The sequence below is a fragment of the Coptis chinensis genome, chromosome 2 (assembly GCF_015680905.1).
Source record: "Coptis chinensis isolate HL-2020 chromosome 2, ASM1568090v1, whole genome shotgun sequence".
Lineage (NCBI taxonomy): Eukaryota > Viridiplantae > Streptophyta > Magnoliopsida > Ranunculales > Ranunculaceae > Coptis > Coptis chinensis.
The window spans coordinates 20050879-20071469 of NC_141457.1; the positions used below are offsets into that span (position 1 = coordinate 20050879).

Here is a 20591-nt window from a genome sequence, read left to right on the forward strand (position 1 = left end):
GAGAATCCAGTCAGAAACGGGATTACGCGCACAGAAGCATCAAACTGCCGAAACTCATATCTCTTGAACCAGGGACTCCGAATGCGACAAGTGAGCTGCTCAGACAATCAGGATGACGGACTCTACGCATAGGCGGGAAATTGCAAAAATACCAAAAGATCAGACCGCCACTGGACACTGCACATGGACCCACTATGCGGGCCCGTAAGAGTTGATGAGTCATCATGCAAGTCAAGACAAAGGTGCAAATAATTGGTGCAAAAGTGACACCTTGCATGTAATTAATGAGGTTAGATAAGATTGGGTGCAAATAATTGGTGCAAAAGTAACCCCTTGCATGTAATTAATGAGATTAAGTGCTAATAGTGAAAACAAAGCAAGGTGTCACTTTGTGTTGATTTTGTGGATAAGATGGAAATAAATATGTGTGTGTGTGTGTGTTTCACGTGGGAAAAGAGAAAAAGATTCTCTTATGTAAAGGGGGGCTGATTTTGGGAGATAGCTAGCATTTACTTTCTTGACTTTTATTTTCTTTACATGTCTTGTCTTTACTTTTTGGTTTTTAGTTTTTGTTGTTTTTAGAGAAAAGCTTGTAAGATGTTAATGGAGAATATTAGTAGTTTTTGAAGTAAAAGTTCATCATTTTCCTTAGGTAATTAGTTTATTTTGTATTCCTTTCTTCTTTCTCTCTCTCATTTACATATCTATCTTGTAACCTTCATTGTAACCCATGATCAGAAGCTAAACTCTCCCTTTGTGGAGGGTTAATGATGCTCATGTGAGGAATAACCCTTGTAATTTGATTCTAGTTAGTTGTTTAGGACCATAAGCTAGACTTTACATCCTACCCCAAAATGGTAGTTGGTGTGGAGTTTAGTTAGGGATTAAGGTGATGACTTAGAGATAAGTCCTTGCTTTAGTTTCTTATGCTAGCAACATAATCTTAGAGATGAGTTATGTTGTTAAGGATCAAAATATAATCTTATTTAAAATTTGTCTAGGAATTTTAAGGAAGATTAATATGCAATAACTAGAGTAAAACAAGAGAGGTTGCTCAAAACATGAGCGGATTTACGCCCTCCACACTTTTTATAAATCGATTTTCACTTTATTTTAGTGTGCATGTTACGTAAACAAAAAAAAAAATCTAGAAGAAAGCTAAGTAGTTTTAGTATAACCAACCATAAAGTATAAAAAGAAACTTACTCACTATATTTCCTAACTTAGGGCATTAGAAATTTGTATGCTGTCCTAGAACTTAGATTGGTTTGAATCCCTACTCTAGCTATAAGAACGAAGACATGTGAGTAGGAACTTGTATTTACACCAAACGGACAATAGAAACTTTCAATCTAAAGACCCCAAAGTGTAAAGATCATCCATGCCACAGGGTTATTAAGTAATTCAATAGGAATGTGTCTTATTTTATTTTGTTAGAAGGTGCCACGTGGAGGCACTTGATAGGGTAGTCAAAAGTTGTTTGTTTGTTTGTTAGAGAATGAAATAGAAAAAGAGCTGGGAGTTGTAAAGAAGGCATGAATAGAATTAATGAAAATTAGGGCTCGTCTCTTCTAGTTGAAGTAGAGAGTTTTGTTTCTTCCTTCTTATATTTATGTTATTGTCTGAACATCTAAAAGTTATGTAAACATAACACATTGAGAAAGCTTACAATGTTAAGATGACAATACCTGCCGACGGATCTGGACAAGAAGCAGCCAGGCGATCTTGTAGGCGAAGTATCACATCAACATCTTCTTCTTCTTCAATATCAACCAACGCAACCTTTTCCTGTGACGAAAACCAGACAAAAATGAACATACTTAAAATACAAGAATATCTCGGAAGAAAATTATTATTGTATCAACAGAAGAAATACCTTTTCAGCAGGAGCTTTTTTTGGTCCACCTTCACCATTGGACTTTAATGCTCCAACAACATTCCCTAAGTTAATAGCACAGCAAGTCTAATGTAAAACACGTTTATCTAAATCTATAAATTTCATAGAATAATAAGTTGTTACTTGTTCCAAGTATTAATATACCTGTTTTAGTTGTAGAGCTAACAGAATTTGCTCCGATTTCAATAACAGAAATGCTGGTCATCTTTTAATTGTTCTTTGTTGGATTTCGTGTTGGTTTCTTTGGAGCCTTCATGCCGCCTTCGTTCTTCACGTACCTCGCCTTTCGACTGCTCACTTAACGCCTCTGCTTCTTCACTGTCCTTATCTTGTTTCTTGCATCAAGTTCTGTCTCAAGGGTTCAACCACAAGGACTTTGGAGTTCCTTCTTTTCAATTGCTCAAAATATTTACCCACTCTATCTAGGACTTTGGAGTGCCTTGAAGAAAATTTGCTTTTGTTTTGGAGCAGGAGAAGTGTAATTGGAAACATTTCTTATAGTGGAGAATCTCATTCTAGTATGTTGTTACTGTTCTTGCTTAATAATATGGGTTTTTTATGTTCCATAATGTTTATAATTAAACGATGACTTGATAACTGAGATGAAAACTGAATTCTCATTGACGTTGATTGTAATAAAACTAGTTTGCTTCCCCATGTTGTTCAATAGATTCTATAAGCTTTTATAGTTGACTAGCCAGTATTGTTTTTGTGTCCTATTTAATAAAGACTGAGCTTAGACTGAGCTTCCTCGCATACTAATATGGTGTTCCATAATGTTACTTAGTGAATGTGATGAATACCAGATTGCCTCATTGTACAGTCAACGATATTGTTTTGGTTACTCAAGTTAGGGGTGCAAACGACCGAATCCGAATCCGAAAATTTATACCGATATCCGACTCCGATGGATATTAAAAAAATTATCCGAATCCGATTTCGGATATCCAAAACGGATATCGGATAATATCCGATCCAAAAATAAAAATTAATTAAAATTTTATTTGCTTTGAATAATTCATTTTACCACTATAAAAACTAGTATAAATATATATATTTGTCATTTATTATTATTATTTTGTTATTATAGTTTTATATTATTAGTTTATGATTTTATATAATATTTTATACAATAAAAAATTAATTAATTAATTATATATAAAAACTATTAATTTTTTAAATCGGATCGAATATTATCGGATGCGGATATGTCAGTATTCGAATCCGTATCCGAAACCAGTTCGGACATAAAAAAATATCCGAATCCGAATCCGAATCCGAAATTTTTGGATAATATCCGATTTTTCGAATACGAATTCGAATCGGATTCGAATATTTGGATATCCACTTGCACCCCTAACTCAAGTCCATTTGCGAGCTTTTTCTTGAATATTCTATTATAACAAAGAAGGAAAGTGTGGGGACTGTATGACCTCCATCCTACAGCTCTAAACCTCTAATCTTGTTTTTGAGCTTATGATGTGGAATGTGGTATGTTGCTTCAGTGATCTCAAACAGACTCATAGGATCTCTTTTTTTGTTTTCTTCTCCAAACAAACTAACGAGATGCCCTATCACTCGACCGCCGTAATCACTCTTCGCCGTAACACTAGCAAATACTAGTACACAACAAAACCAGGAAGACCATCAAAATAAAAAAATAAAATCCCAATCCAAAATTCTATTCACCACAACTTCCGCTTACACTTACGTTTACCACAATTACTTTGCATGGAGATACATGCCGTCATAAATAAATATCAACAATATGCAAATCAATTCAATGATTTTATTTTGCCCCAAAGAAGAGAATTTTAAAACCACTCTTGCACAAAACCAGAAGGACCACCATGACGGCAAGCCCAAGCCCAAGCCCAAAGTACGTAGGCTATGGTTGAGTTCGGGGTGGCCCAATTAAATTAAGTTGCACCCAGTTTAAAACAATCTTGGAACTTTCTCTCACCAGTTGGTGCTTCAAAACCTCAACAATCAGGTAAACTCCTATTTTATCCATCAACTTATTTTCCTATGAAATTTTGTTAGCAATTTTTTTTCAATTAATTTAAGTCAGTGTACTATTGTTTAACTACTACTACTAAGCATGCCCATCTTTAAAACACCATTTAATGGCTATTCAGTTAAGTTTAGTCCTTTTTATGAAAACCGTTTAGCAGTAGGAACATCACAAAATTTTGGAATACTAGGCAATGGAAAAATTCATGTTCTAGACTTAAATCCATCAGGCCCCATCATTGAAATTTCCGCATTCGACACTGCTGATGGTGTTTACGACGTTACATGGTCTGAAAACAATGAAAATCTACTTGTTGCTGCTATTGCTGATGGTTCAGTTAAGCTATATGACCTTGCATTACCACCAACTCAAAACCCGATACGTTCGTTACATGAACATACTCGTGAAGTGCATTCGGTTGATTGGAATCCAGTTAGGAGGGATTCGTTTTTAAGTTCTTCTTGGGATGATAGTGTAAAGCTTTGGACTATTGATAGGCCTATAAGTGTTAGAACTTTTAAGGAGCATGCTTATTGTGTTTATTCGGCGATATGGAACCCGCGGCATGGGGATGTTTTTGCTTCAGCTTCGGGTGATTGTACACTTAGAATTTGGGATGTTAGAGAGCCTAATTCTACTATGATTTTACCTGCACATGATTTTGAGATTTTGTCTTGTGATTGGAATAAGTATGATGATTGTTTGCTTGCTACTGCTTCGGTTGATAAGTCAATTAAGGTTTGGGATGTGAGGAGTTTTCGAGTTCCTGTAACAGTTTTAAATGGGCATAGTTATGCTGTGAGGAGAGTTAAATTTTCGCCTCATAGGGATAGCTTAATTGCGTCATGTTCCTATGACATGACTGTATGTTTATGGGATTATAAGATTGAGGATGCACTTGTTGGGAGATATGATCACCATACCGAATTTGCAGTTGGAGTGGATATGAGTGTACTTGTTGAGGGTCTTTTTGCGAGTACCGGTTGGGATGAGCTTGTTTATGTATGGCAGCATGGAACTGATCCAAGGGCGCCTTGAAGAAAATTTGCTTTTGTTTTGGAGCAGGAGAAGTGTAATTGGAAGCAATGCTTATAGTGGAGAATCTCATTCTGGTATGCTGTTACTGTTCTTGCTTAATAATATGGGTTATTTTATATTCCATAATGTTTATAAACAATGATTTGATAACTGAGATGAAAACTGAATTCTCATTGACGCTGATTGTAATAAAACTAGTTTGCTTCCTCATGTTGTTCAATAGACTCTGTAAGCTTTTATAGTTGACTAGTATTGTTTTTGTTGTCCTATTTAATAAAGACTGAGCTTCCTCGCATACTGATATGGTGTTCCATAATGTTACTTAGTGAATGTGAGGAATACCAGATTGCCTCATTGTACTAAAACTTATCCTTAGTCCCCAATGTTGTTCAAAAAATCATGTAGCTTTCTACAGTCAACGATATCGTTTTGGTTACTCAAGTCCATTTGCGAGCTTTTTCTTGAATATTCTATTGAACATTGTTTTAATTGATATCATTACAACTCAATTGAAGGAAAAACACATCATCTACTAATAGGAGTAGAATTTTGAACACAACTCTAATGAATAAAATGTCACCATTAGCTCATGTCCTAGTATAGAAGACAAATTAATTGGTATTTTAAATAAGCAGTAGTATAATATTAGTGTTACGATGTTAGCCTTTGAGTAGTGGTTAGCTCTAGTCAGATCAAATAGAGGTATTGTAAGCATAGTTTACAGGATCGTCCTGTGTTAGACTTGGTATGTCCCTACAAGAATGTTGTTGCAGTGCAACACTTCGATAGATCCAGTTATTTGACATGAAACCTTAAGGAAAATCATAAAATTGAGATGAATACACCTAAAGGCAGAGCATCTATGACACTCGAACAAGTTCTGGAAATTATTTCATGTTTGACAAGCCGTCAAATCCTTTCCATTATTTGTTTTATGATTCATGGTGCTGTTTGTGTTTTGTAATCTTCTGTTGAAATGTAGACAAATAGTAGATCCAACCAATACTTATATATTTATAAGTAAAGATGGAGCAATGAACCTGTGTTTACCTATTTTGAAGACATTTTGTAGAGCTCCTTTAACAACACTGCAATTAGGTGTTGAAGGACATGTAGTTGTTTGGTTGCACATGTAGTTAAGTCACTAGCAGAGAAGGACTTCAAGCGATTAGGTGTACTATAAATGCTCTAAAGTTTCAATCCTGTATATACAGTAGATGTAGAAACCATACACCCCATGATATTTTGTAACTCTATCACATAATATCCTCCGGTTTATACTCCATTACATCAGCTGCATGTGCACCAGGTTTTTAGGATTTGAACCATCATGCTCTCCTGACATCTGAGTAATTTTTATTCTATACAAAGTTCATGAATGGATTTTGGAGTTGATACTTGATAGTGTATCAACTCGTTTACTTTATTGCTATATTACATGGACACGCCATATTTCAAAAATAATCTGTGTCGGATACGTATCCATGTGTCCGTGTCGGATACACACGGACACATATTGTGTGTGATATACCTTAGTTTTTGTAATTTTACCGTGTCAAACACTCCGTATCCATGTCGGATATGGACACACGTGTCCGTGTCAATGTAACTTAGCTTTATTGATGTACTTGTATTGTAGGATATCTCATCCTACTACAATGTACTCTTTCTATTATATAATCAGGTAAGCTAAATATATTGATTATTTAGCTTGTTATAAGTTCACTTAGAAAACAGTACAGCATTTTGTTTATCTTATCTGTAGCTAAGATTCTAATCTCGTCTAAGCATCCAAAGACCCGTTATTTTACCTTTACAGTCATCCCGCTCTTCATGCGGAGGACCAAAGATGGCTTAGCGGGAGTACATCACTATATCTTCTCTTACAGCTCCTTTGTGGGTGGGGGTGAAGGGTAAAACATAAGGACTCACACAAGGCAGCATGTAGATGTACCATACTTCTTAAACCTTCCAAGTCAAACACCCATTGTTCCTTGTTTTAAGACCCTGCCTAGCATTTCGATCTTTGAAGAACTCATCTTGATTCAGCTCTTCTTAGTTCTTTTCCTCCGCATGAGGGTTATCTGAAACCAACCTGAAGAACTAGGAGACAGCTGTTCCTGTTGTATCCTGTCCTGCAAATGGAAACTTGTCACCATTTGAAAGCTCATATATGTAGCTAATAGATCAGTTTGTTCTGCACCTTTAGAAAGATATGTTTTCTTTAAGGAATTTAATAGACGACACAACTTTTGCAGAAAGGGGGCGTAATATGCCTAAAGAATACAGTTTTAAAAGAATCAACCATGGCTTTAGTAAATCCATGATCCATGATCGATTAAAAGAAAAAAAGAAAAAGAAAAAAAGATGACTCTCTAGCTACAAGTGACAACAGAGGCACAAGTGCGTCTTCCACCATTTTCTTGCTCACACTAGCTATGATGCTCCTAAAATTGTTTGATGTGAATGCCAGGTGTGCTTACTCCTCCGTACATGCCATGAATCAGAGTCCAGGTTGGATAGTTCATCTCCTAGTACGTTGAGTCTTTATGTAGTACTTGCCTTTTGGGAAATTGGTCTTAGACTCCTAGCAATGTATTCAACAGTGCAATGGTCACAAGTAAACAAAATCTCCTGACAGCCAGTTTTTTGCAGTTGTACCTGTTGGAGATAGTCCAGTCATGCACATGGTGTGCATTTTTTAATGAGAGAAGGGGGAATATCCCACATTAGGCCATTGTATTAAGACTTAGTTCATGTGTTTAGATACCATGTCAGAGAGAAGAGGCAAATCATTGCAAGACAAAACTCTGGCCATTTCAGAAGTTGAGAAACTAAAGACCTTAGAATAGAATGTAGCTGCTTTTTTGTGTCATTGTTACTTAAGACTGTTAAGAGCTAAGGCTTATGCAATAGCTTTTATTTGCTAATTACTCGCATTAATGTTCATTAACTTCATTGTTTCACTCTTTCTAGGTGATTGAACCCACTCAATAACCTAGATACCTAGAGACTCCTAGAGTGCATCTCTAGAAAACCATATACCCCTATCCATATCAGAAATGTATGAAGAAGTGATTACAAAAACATAAATCTTGCTTTTAGTGGTTTTGGTTTCTCTCCCCCAACAAAGAAGATTATTGCTACAAGTATTATTCAAGGAGGAATCGACATTTAATTAGTTGTTTCCTGACTTTCCTCCCAATTCCATATCATCATCAATCAACACCAGTCACAATCTTAGGTATAATCTTAATAGAATCCCCACATGAAGATAAGGCATGATTCCACAATATTGAATAGTAATGAAGAAGAAAATAAACAAGGGTTTGCTGGGATTTGTAGACCAATGGATACTAGAATTGAGGGAATTGCGGTTTGTAAAGGGTTAGAATCGTTGTCTATTAAAAGTTCTGCGGATTTAACTGATTCTAGCTTGATGGGAATTTCCCTGGGTTGCCCAAGATTGGCAAAGTTCCATATTCAAAGGTGTAAGAAGGTTACGGAAATGGGTATGAAATTTCTTACTTGTGTGCTTCGTAAGACTCTAGTTGACGTAAGGATTTCATGTTGTAAGTTTCTTGATACTGCTTCTGCGTTGCGAGCAATGGAGCCAATCCGAAGCAGAATTCAGCGATTACACATTGATTGTGTGTAGCATAGTCTTGGAGTGCTCTTGAATAATGGACTAGTTCATAATGATTTTGATCTCAATGAGTTTGTTGAGGATGAGAGCATGACTAATGGTTTAAATAATGGCTACAATATCTTCTCAACATCAACAAAGAGGCATGTAGATAGTTATGACAGAGTAAAGAACAAGAAATGCAAATATTCATCAGAATTGCAATGCAATGGCAGTGGATTTTTGCATAAGAGTTGGGACAGGTTGCAGTTCCTTTCGCTTTGGATTGCTGTTGGTGATTTGCTTACTCCACTGCTTTGGAAGAAATTCAAATAAAGGTAGAAGGAGATTGCAGGAGTAGACCGAAGCCCAGTGATGGTGCGTTTGGGCTACTCTCTCTTGCAAGATACCCCGAATTGGTGAAAATGAAGCTAGACTGCGGTGATGTAATAGGGTATGCTTTGACAGCTCCAAGTGGGTAGATGTATTTGAGCCTGTGGGACAGGTTTTACTTGAATGGGATTAGGAACTTGAATCTCAATGAGCTTGATTACTGGCCTCCACGGCTCCACAAGATAGAGATGTAAACCAGAGAGGTCTCTCTCTTCCAGCAGTAGGATCTCTTGCAGAATGTAGTACTCTGAGGAAACTCTTCATCCATGGAACTACTCATGAGCATTTTCTGATGTTTCTTCTCAAGATTCCAAATCTAAGGGAAATGCAACTTAGAGAAGATTACTATCCTGCACCTGAAGATGATATGAGCACATAAATGCATCTCACTTCGTGGAGTCGCTTTGAGGGTGCACTGAACGGGAGAGAGATCCCGGATTGATAATGTCGTTTTGAAGCCTGACATTTGGTCTGCAGAACTTCTGAGTATTTTCACTCTGTTACGTATTACTGCAGTTTTGATTGGTAAGAGCTTTTGAGTTTTCATTTTGATTTCAAATAAGTAACTTTAATTAATTCTTCTTGAGGTTGCTTAGAACGTGTTTTAACAGTTATTATCAGTTCCAGTATCTGTTTACCTTTACAAATTTCTACCTTGCTTGCATGTATGTATGAAGGGAGATCTCAAACGGAAAAACGGAGTATTAAAATGTTCTTGTTTGGTAATATTCAAGTTAATGATGACAATCTAATTCGTGTTATGTATTTCATCGCTGGACAGATCGAAGCGAAAAAAATTGTATGCTGCAATAACGACAATGTCTCAAGTATAGATTTCCAACTTTTATTCTTCTGGATCATATGCATAGACGTGAGTGGTGGCATGTGTCGTGTGTATTTCATCGCTCGAGTTGTGTCACCTGTGTCTGTGTTTTAAATGGAGTATTACGAACAAATTTTGAATCAGAATGAACAAGATTTAAACTCCAACTCACATTGATACACGTACACGATTATGTGAACGTCGTGGCAGAGATGTGAACGTCGTGGCAGAGATATACAAATAAAGTCACTAGCCTGAGCTAAAAAGTTGGAAAAGACGGCATAATCTATTCAAAGCAAGATACCATTAAGATTGAACTATGATGCAACCATATCGTTTGTGAGCATAAAATTATAAAAGTTTTCGTGCATTCAAGAAAAGGATGCTTAATTCAGGGGAAACAATACTCGAAGTAAACCTTCAAATAAACAGAATACGCAAGTACATCCAGAATTCATTAGGTTTTCAATAGGTGAATAGATGTGTTCTAATCTAGTGAAGGTGGAAATAACAGAATAGTAAACCTTCAAATAAACAGAATACGCAAGTACATCCAGAATGCATTAGGTTTTCAACAGGTGAATAGATGTGTTCTAATCTAGTGAGGTGGGAATTGAACCCAAAGCTAACATAGTACTACTACATCAGACCATTGTCCCAACTCCCAAGTGCACCATGTATTTTCCCGTTATCCTTTTTCTTGGCAAGTGTATATCCTGATTAGTCCTGGGCTCCTGGCAGTTGGTGGATCTCCTTCCTGACTGACATTCAGGGACATTCTCTTCCAGAGATGGGAATTTGGGGTACTCTTTACTATAATGTGGGGCACTTGGGGCGCAACAAAGGGAATTTTAGGTTACCTGTGGCTGTCAGGGACAGTGGTCCGTTGAAGAACCATGGAAGTTTCTCAGTCACTCCAAAGGTGTACAACAAAAAATAAATCATCGTGCTAGGGATTTGGGACCTTAAATCGTAGCCCCAGGAGAGGAATTGGGACAACTCCATTAGTAGGAAGAAACTAGGAACAATTCCTGAATTAAAGAGACTTGGTGGAGAAGATCTGTTTCTTTTCCGGATAACATCTGGGGATGTGTACCAAGCTAGCCATTAGGACACTACTACGTCCATATCTGAATCATTGAAAGAACTGTGAATTTCAAGATACAATTACCATTAGATATAATCGTGCATTAAGCAGTCATATTGAACAGAGGTTATTATAAATAAATAAGTAATGAAAAAACAAATAAAGATGAACAGAGAGGCTCATGCCTATGTGGGCTCTTCCGAAGCCTTGGAGTGAACTTATTAACTTGGCTTTTGTAACAGCAACATAATTTTTGAGAAGTGAAGTGCAATGATTTTTCATGTCCAGAAGCCTAGTTTGTGATGGTTATTGTGTAACCTTTATTAGATCCTCCATTGGAGTTCTGCTCTAGGAGAACTTGCATCCTTTGTGATTAACAAGAATGGGCTTTTTGTGCGTCATAAGTCATAACTGGTTTGATTCAAAATAGTTTTCTTTTCTTCTTTCCTATGGCAGTTGTCTTGCTCAGCAGAAATATATTTGCCTGATCATGATCACCATCTTGAAATTTTGGTACCTGGCTACCTGGCTGAAACCGCACACGTGCAAGTCCTGAAGTGAACTTGAGTAGGTGAGTTATCCTAATGCCGCTCAAAAAGTATAAAATGACTGACCATTTTGCGTTGTAAGATTCCCTGCAAGTTCATGCAAAACAAAAACATTCATGATTCATCTATCTAAAATTCTGTCATTTAGCCTAGAGCATATCAAAATATCAGCATCTAACGCCTTCGTTTTCTAGTTTCTTTTTTATCGACAACAACAATGTATTTAACAGTTTTGAAGATTTACAACGTCTTACCCCAGCTCCCCTGTTCAATTTTTCCATAAAAATGAAGAGAAATTTCCACTGGGAAAATGTTATAGTAAACAATTTCTGTTTATACATGATCCGAATTAGATGAAACTTAAAGACAGAAAAATGTAGATCTGAACTAGGACTTTTCTTTGCAAATAGAACACAAATGTAGATTCCAGGAGGTTGTTTAGCTGGGACAATCCTTCTGCAAAAGGGCATGCTATGTTGGAGGTATAAAAAACTAAAGAGTCGTAAGACAATTGACTACCAACAATAGGTGCTATATATCATAAGAAATCAGTAGGTGCCTTTTGTTTTATTGCTAAAGGGTAACTTTTTATGAATAAAAATAATTCAGAAAATGTACAAAGACGGGAAACGAAAAAGGAAACAATTACACTTTATAGTTTAGGTCCTTGGGATGAGTTTCCAGGAACTACTAAACTTATTGTCTGTAGTAGGTTGCTTCTACATCTTCTGTTCTCATCAGAAAATGTGGCTTACCATGCCACCAAGCTTTGATCCCTGTTGCTAGCATGCATCCTTGTCGTGCACTGGTCTCTGCTGACAAGTTTATCTCCTTCCAAATATGTGATGTTCAGCCATTGCACTTTGCTCCTTACCTTGTGCCACGCACTACTGATTTTCCAGTGGACTTCATTCGACTGGAAAACATTAACCGCATCTTTTGAGTGGGATTCAACCCATATGTTTCTCCATCCCATACTAACAGCCTGTGCCACTTCCTCAAGAATAGCTTGGCAGTTAGCGTTATTGTCTATGTCTATGCCCACTTCAGTAGGTGCCACATTAGGCACGTTAGTAACAAATCAGCTCACTAATTCTGCTATCGTTTTTACATTATTAATTAAGGCATTAAGCAACGTTTTGGAAAAAAAGTTGAAGATTTGTCTAAGTCTTTCCATGAGATTGGGACTAATAAAAGGTTATCTCTACTCTGTGATGTAACATTATTTTCAAATGATGAAAAAAATCCTTTCTTCTGTGAAGAAAATGCAAAAAACACCTCAAAACACAAACTGCTATACTCATATATCATTCCACCCTGCATGCTAGAGTTAAACTGTACATTATCTGTTGTCTTCGGGTAATTGAATTGGAAGTTTCCTCCCTCTCTTTAACTTGGATTCTGCGAGTTAAAACAGAATCGATCCATGGTACTGGCATGTGATATTCATGTGATTGTTTAGCATATATAGAGAGTGAGATTGTGACATCGGAAATCGATTTTTATCGTTGGCCTTATTAGGCACCATTTTTAGACCAACTCTGTTTGAGCTCAATAGTATCGAAAATCAAAGAGTCCTGAAAAGTTCGGTGGTGTTTGACTAAGGGATTCAAGGATAATAAGTACTTTTTTTTTGTAGTAAGTTCTTGATTGTTGGGAAAGGTTTTTCATCACTGGATTTTGACAGTCTGTTCAAGCTTCCGCATATACAATTATAAATAATGGTCTTTTCTTGAACCTTACCCTTGTCTATCAAATAAAAGTCTCAGAAGAATCAACGCTAATTACACTATCCTAAAACAAGTTTAATAGGATCACATAACAGTACTCTGTGGAGGGAGAAATTCAGACTTTTATCGGCAGCCAACTATCTGTTACGAACGTCTCATGTCTGAATGAATTAAGTCTGAATGCAGGTAAAGGTCTGCCTAACCCTACAATAACTAAGTAAATCCAGTCTACTACTACTGACTAAATCAAACAAATTCATAATGATGAGATTTGATTTGGTATACAATAAAACTGATCCATTAGTGCCACACTCAAAACACTATATCTATGACTTCAGGTTTGGATCTACTTTAAAGGCAGCAGAGATGGGGAAGTGTCGAGGAACTGGAATCCATGCAGCTCTAATAACCGACTAACCTTAATTTTACTGATGAAATGAAGAGTGTATAATAGATAAATTTAGTAAATAAAATCCAAGAAATAGAGGTAAGAGACAAGTACAGAAAAGACAGCACTGCAAACACCAAGATGAGATAGAGCAAATCTTTGTTATTTAAAGCGCGCTGTTGCACTGATTTTAACTCAAACTCCACGACTTTAGGTCAAAGAGGAAAACCAGCAAACTCAAAATGTTGAGCGACTATGATACTCAAGAACCCTCCCATACCCCTAAGCAATGTGGTTCTATCGTGGTTCAAAATATTGATGCACCACTTACTGTGGTATGGTCTATAGTTCGGCAATTTGGCAAACCTCAAGCTTATAAGAAATTCGTAAAGAGTTGTTGTATGATCAGTGGAAATGGAGGCGTCGGTAGTGTTCGTGAACTAAAGTTGGTGTCAGGTCTCCCAGCCCATTGGAGTATTGAACGACTTGACAAACTCGATGACAAGCTTCATGTTATTGAGTTCAGTATTATTGGTGGGGATCATCGCCTCACAGACTATCATTCTACGCTGACACTGCACGAGATAGAAGATGAACCTAGGAACACAGTTGTAATGGAGTCTTATATAGTCCATGTACCTGACGGGAACACTGAGGAAGACACATGCTCATTTGTAGATACCATAATAAGGTGCAACCTGCAATCTTTGGCTAGAATAGCCGAGAAAATGGATGTGACATATTCTGTAATGATATAATAATGTAGTTTTCCTTTTATAATATTCGTATAAACACATGTAGATTTGTACAATATAATTTAACTCATCTTGCACCAGATCTAATGTTTATACTTTAGAATGCATGGTTTAGTTTGAACATGGTGTAATGTGCAGTTACATTAACTGATTCATATCAGTAGATAAAAGTGATCCCTCTCCTAGTACTGAGATGACTCTGAGGAAATAAGGACAACTTTGTTTCATTTTTGTAAAAACCATTTAACACAGTACGCCAGGGAATCAGGGATGTATACACTGACTAGATGATGCAGAATATTAATGAGGTATTTATGTGGTACAGTGGTGGCGTGTGTATGTCTTGGGAGGGGGAGGGTGGGCGCTGTTGGGTATAAAGCCACCAGTATGGGATGGGAAAATATATAGGGTTGAATCCCAATCAAAAGCTGCAGAGTCATTGCTTTTCAGTTGGATGAAGTCCACTGGAAAATCAAAAGTGTCTGGCACGAAGCAAAGAGTAAAGTGGAATGGTTTAACATCACTCATAGTCTCATACTAGGAAGGAGATTAATTTCTCAGCGGAAACCAGTGCTCGACAAGGATGCATGCTGGCAACAGGGACTAAAGCTTGGTGGCATGGCAAACCACACTTCCTGGTGCGGACAGAAGATGTAGTAGCCACCTACTACAGACAAGTTTAATAGCTCTCCTGGAAATCCATTTCCAGGTTCCAGGACCTAAAATATAAAGTATATTATTTTCCTTTTGTTTCTCCCTCACTGTACATTTTTCCAGTTATAATCAAAATTACCCATTAGCAAAGAATTTTGGGTTAGATAGACTTACCCCCCATTACTAGTTACCAATTAGTGTTACCCCCATTTTCAAAAATATTAGTGATACCCTCCTATTTGTAAGTTCCAACGGTCAGATTTCTTCATCTGAAAAAAAATATCATTTCGTAGCCGTTGGATCTGCAATTGGAAATGGTATCACTAATATTTTTGAAAATGGGGAGGTAACACTAATTGCAACTATTAATGGGGGGGTAAGTTTAACTAACCCAAGAATTTTTTTATAAACTACCCAGTTCAAACTCTTTGCACAAATCAAAGAAGCACAACACCACCAGGCAAGTAACAACGATGCAATACCAATAATGCAATACCAATAAGGAAGAACACTAGATACTAATAATAATCAATAAAATCTTTCACTATCAAAGGAGATAAGTGAGGTTACAACTTCCCAATCTAGTGGGGATACCAATCAACACAAGTGCTTTGCCCAAAGATGGACAGATAAAATAATGGGTGAACTAGTGTTACCCCTAGATGAGCCAATTAGGATTTCCCCCCCAATAGATGGGAAATTAGGATCTCCCCCCTAAACACACGGTCAACTTGGTTTGGCCGTTAACTTTCAAGTGAAACAACTGAAAATGACATAAATGCCCCCACCTAATTAAAATTGAACATTTTTTTTTTAAAACAATGAGGGCATTTATGTAATTTTCAATTGTTTGACTTGAAAGTTAACGGTCAAACCAAGTTGACCGTGTGTTTAGGGGGGAGACCCTAATTCCCCCATCTAGTCTTGGGGATCCTAATTGGCTCATCTAGTGGGGGTAATACTAGTTAACCCTAAAATAATTAATGACTCAAGAGACAATAAATTGGAGAGAAGAAAATAGCCTCTGTATAGTGGACATATCGTCACATATACGAGAGGAAGAGGTCTTCAAAGATACTCTAGGAATGTGAACAGTAGCTACTTCTTCTCCTCCACCACACTCACTATATATCTCACTCAAGACATTAATGGAGAAATCTCTAGAAACATTGGAACGGTCCAGATTTTTTTTGACATAGTACTGTTGTGAGTAAGGGAAAAGACTGATCTACCCACTAGTAAATGACCTTATAACAGTTTGGTCCTCATAAAGAGCGACGCACAAGGGACAGTTAGGTCATAGGATCACACACTAACACACAGAGGGGAGATCCGAAGATACATTGTACATAGTCAAGACCCTTACTATCAAACAAAACTAAATGACACCCAATTTATATATATATACTAGCATCATGCACGTGCATTGCACGTCTTAACAATACGAACAATACATCTAGAAAAAAAAAATCTTGAATGGAGTTTGAATTGATGTGTTAGCTATTCATCAATGAGAACTGCAAAGTGGAATATCATGTAGAAGATATTCCATCAAATAAACGAATAAATTAGTTAATGACACAAAAATTAGTAAATGAAGATAGAGAATGCTATAGCGAGTTACAAAAAAGGCAATTAAAAAAGCAAGATGCTGCCAAACATAAATTCTTGCATCAACAAACGAATAGCTCTTAGTGATATCACCGAAGCATGTGGGAAACTCTAGAAGATGTTAACATTGACCTTGAACTCCACAACAATGCGATAACAACAATAATTCTCATCAAGATAGAATAAGCAGATAGTATTGGTAATTTGGTATGCTAAAAGCTTAAAACTACATGAACACCAAGATGCTAATAAAAAACTATGTGAACTTATCTTACTGAACACCAAGATGGTAAAAAGAAACATGTATATAGAAATTTGTAAGATATGATCGCCTTGCTTATAGATTGACCACTGAATTATTCTTACATCATGAAAAAAGAAAAGAAAATAAACCCTGTTAATACACTACTACAACGTACAATAGAGATATAGTCTCTTAAATGGCCTTCTTAGATTTGAACTAAAATAGTTTACATGAACTGAAATAATAGTTTACATAAACTATACATGAACTGAAATTCAATTCCTTGCAAACTGCAATACAATTATTTAGCACACTTATGATTTTCTAGATTGGAGGAGAACATGGTATCCTTGCAGGCAAGAACACCACCATCACGCGTGCAAGATCAAACAAAGAGTAATCGTTAGGCCAAGTTCCTTTCTCCACTCCATGAGGGAAAATATTTGCATCTTTAACATTAAAACTCATTGATTGCTCCTCTGTCCCTCAGCTCCTCCGTCCTTCAAAACCTTTTATTTTCTGTCGGCTCAAACCTTGCTAGATTCCAAATTGCTTCTGCAATGCTAAATTCAGCTTGTTTGACAATCATATCATATTCATGAAGTAAACAAGTAAATATCGCACTAACCATGCTCTGTTTGATGCATGGTTGACAACATTTTACAATTAGTACTAACCATGCATGTTGCATAAATGCATAACTAACCACTCAAGTGCATTAATCATAACACATCAATTGAAATACTTGGAATATTTAAAAACAATAGCTTAAGATTTCACACTTGGATCATAAAAAAACACAGCCTTCAATCTTCAAAATATCCGTCGATTAAGGAGTAGAAAATGTATTATCTGCATTTTAGAAACGTACAATAGTGAATGGACGCAACCACAATGATGAAAACATTATCCTCAAAATGCATAAGCTGGATTAATATCACTAATAAGCCACATTGTTCATTAATTTAAGTTCTTCATTCAATATTCAAAGAAAAAATGGTCAACTACAACCAAAATTCTTTTGTTCATAAGGAACAAGAAAGTATGTCATACACAAATAATTTAATACTAACAGTGTGCTATCTAATTCCGTTTTCAATAGTGATTCATACACCTTTCTCATTGTTTCACAGCTAACATCAAGTTGTTGCATACGCAGTGGAAGACAATTCACTTTCCAACTTAGAGGCAACCAAGGCAAGTGGTGACTCAGCGTCTCAGCCAGGACGAAAGACAACTTTCCTTAGAAGGATAAATTGACGCATTCACCTGGATACAACATAATGCTCATGCTTAGTTTCTTCAAGTAATAATAAAGTATATGATCATTTTAGAACAAATCTAAAAGTAATAGATACATGAGGTTTCCACTGTTACAACGCTAAATTTGGTTCAGCTATTATTTTTAATGCAACTTACCAAGTTCACTCATCAAGAAATTGCAGATTTGATTCAAGATATTCCAGATGTAATAAACACATACTTGATGAGTTGGAATTCAATATGTGGTAGAAGATGTAATGATAATGATTGAAGTGGCACAATGTTCTAAGATAGAGTGGATGGAGGAGAAAACAAAATTGAATTAATCCAAATGTCCGTTTCAGAAATGGTTTCTGAAGGTCAACAGACATCAAGGTTAATTTTTACTAAGCAAATAAAAACCAAAGAAAAGAAATCAAAATGAAAAAGTCAAATCATTGAGGTAAGCGGTAACAAAATTCGACGCTAACTATGTAAAAATTTTAGAAAAAATGAATAGAAGATTCAACCCCCTGATCAATACTAATTTCCCGGTTGCTCCACCCATGACTCTCAATACAATTCACGTGCTGCAAATTATGAAATGTGGACACTGGAATGTTTAACTCAACTCAATTCACCTTCTCTGAAAAATCATAGGGTACATGTGAACCTCCCACATCGACAATCACCACCAAATTCTGGAGCGTGAGATACCTAACACACCACTTTATCTAAATACCACATCCAACATAACAACAATGGTAAAATTAAATTTGAATGTCTTTTAATGCCCATCCTCAGCCAAAACATCATCTAATGGTATTTCATAACTAATAGTACTCATCAAAGCATGCTTGCTGCTTCACAGAGATATACTATTATCCTTCGTCTAGATAGACTGAGTAAGAAGACTGGTTATGGTGTTAAGGGATTCAAATGATGATGACTTAAACACTATGCAATTGCTCCATGCAGTGTTAATGGGTGCTAGCGTGCTACCTAGAGACTCTGAAGACATGCCCGATGGGGAATTGGCCTACATGAGGGCCTACTTAGAGTGTGTTGTTGGGTCCAAAGACTTTGAGACTTTCTATATGATGAATTCAGATGGAAACAGTGGTCCTGAACTCAGCATCTTTTTTGTAAGGATAATCTAAACATTTCAATGATATTTGTTTTAAGATAACAGACACATGATCATACAGAGCATGCCTCTTACACAAATAAGACTTAAAAGTCAAAGTTACCAGACCTAGCTGTGACAGTACCAGAAAAAAAACGTTATAGCCTAAGACCAACTGTGCGTCCATCCCTTTGTCGGAGTCTGGTAGCGAATTGCTTTCCTAAATTTGAAGCTCCTGCTGCTTCTCTGTTCCAAGAAGATTGTTCCCGTCATTGTCTGCTTTCAAGTCGCCCTGCACACCCTACAGTAATTGGCCATAGGTACCAATACAATCAGACTCTAAAACTGTGTTAGTAGTGTAGAATTATTCTAACATGAAACCCTGTGTTTTGGGATTAGCAAGAAGTAGTAAGTTCTCAATGACCTACAGAATATCGTGACACATAGTAATGCACTGACAATCAAGATTTTTAACCCCCCCCCCCCCATCCCCCCGCTTAGTTTGGAAAATAGACCCAAGACATTGGAGTTAATATCCAAAGGCTAGATTCCCTAAAGACGTGTGAATATTAAAAAAGTTTCATTTCAGTATCAATGACATATAGAAGCTACTACACATAATAATTCATCGACAACCACAATTTTTAACTTCCACTTAGTTTGAAAATCAGATCCAAGACATTGGAGCTAACCTCCAAAGGCTTGATTCCCTCAAGCCATGAATATTAAAAACGATGCCATAAGTGTAACTTACAGTAAATTCCGGGAGTCAAAACATCCAATGAGGGAAAGCTTGAACAGATAATCAATCAATACGAAACAACCCCACAAAAAACTATAGCTATATATTGAAGTATCAAGATTAAAGAAATCAATTACTATTCCTGTATATGTGAATAGTAGCGGTCGAAGATGGTGAACAATATCCAAAGTGGGAGACGAACAATGAGAAATTGCAAGAGAGGTGAATAGTGAGAAATTCCAGGTGAGGAATATTCGAGAAATCCAAAGATAATACCTACAAATGTGAAAAGACTAAAATGCCCTCACAATAGATAGTGAAATTACCAAAATACCCAGGGGACGTACACCAAAATTACTGTTCCTCGACCCCCATATTTTTCTATATAGTAAAGATATATTTTTTAATACAGCAAACAACAAATCACTATAGAGTTAATGACTATTTAATACTATGAACTTTTACATGTTTTTCTAAATGGTATCCGAATTTTGTTTTTCATCTATTCGTACCAGGAAGTTTTAATTTGTTTCAATTTAGTACTTCAGTTAATTTTCCATCCAATTCCGTTCAATTTAACTAACGGCGTTCGCACTATTCACACAGCACTATTTACGTTGGTACTATTTATGTGAACAGTGTTTTTTCAAAAATTCAAATTTTGATAAAACAAA

The 20591-nt window shown here is 36.4% G+C and overlaps 2 protein-coding genes, 1 long non-coding RNA gene and 1 pseudogene across 4 annotated transcripts; 3 read left to right on the forward strand and 1 right to left on the reverse strand.

Moving 5' to 3' along the window:
• Positions 1 to 3823: 3823 nt before the first annotated feature.
• On the forward strand, positions 3824 to 5244 carry LOC147515267 (uncharacterized). The gene has a single exon (XM_086586426.1). It carries the CDS (start codon positions 3999 to 4001, stop codon positions 4947 to 4949), a length of 951 nt encoding a protein of 316 aa, XP_086442552.1. The 5' UTR covers positions 3824 to 3998; the 3' UTR covers positions 4950 to 5244.
• A 133-nt stretch (positions 5245 to 5377) lies between these two features.
• On the forward strand, positions 5378 to 9933 carry LOC147515268 (F-box protein MAX2 homolog B pseudogene; annotated as a pseudogene). The gene is made up of 2 exons (XR_015210036.1): positions 5378 to 9492; positions 9749 to 9933. The product of XR_015210036.1 is annotated as an F-box protein MAX2 homolog B pseudogene (transcript).
• A 121-nt stretch (positions 9934 to 10054) lies between these two features.
• On the forward strand, positions 10055 to 14378 carry LOC147515269 (abscisic acid receptor PYL11-like). Its single transcript, XM_086586433.1, has 2 exons — positions 10055 to 11448; positions 13758 to 14378. The coding sequence occupies exon 2, from the start codon at positions 13786 to 13788 to the stop codon at positions 14299 to 14301; it is 516 nt and encodes a 171-aa protein (XP_086442559.1). The 5' UTR covers positions 10055 to 11448; positions 13758 to 13785; the 3' UTR covers positions 14302 to 14378.
• Positions 14379 to 16940: 2562 nt separating this feature from the next.
• On the reverse strand, positions 16941 to 20148 carry LOC147515270 (uncharacterized). Its single transcript, XR_015213407.1, has 3 exons — positions 19930 to 20148; positions 19305 to 19476; positions 16941 to 18076 (listed from the first exon to the last, which is right to left on the reverse strand). It is a non-coding gene; the product is annotated as an uncharacterized LOC147515270 (long non-coding RNA).
• Between the last annotated feature and the right edge of the window lie 443 nt (positions 20149 to 20591).

What these genes read in the sequence shown, in the direction of transcription:
- LOC147515267 (XM_086586426.1), top strand. Translation starts at nt 3,999, where the DNA reads ATGCCCATCTTTAAAACACCATTTAATGGCTATTCAGTTAAGTTTAGT.
- LOC147515269 (XM_086586433.1), top strand. Translation starts at nt 13,786, where the DNA reads ATGTTGAGCGACTATGATACTCAAGAACCCTCCCATACCCCTAAGCAA.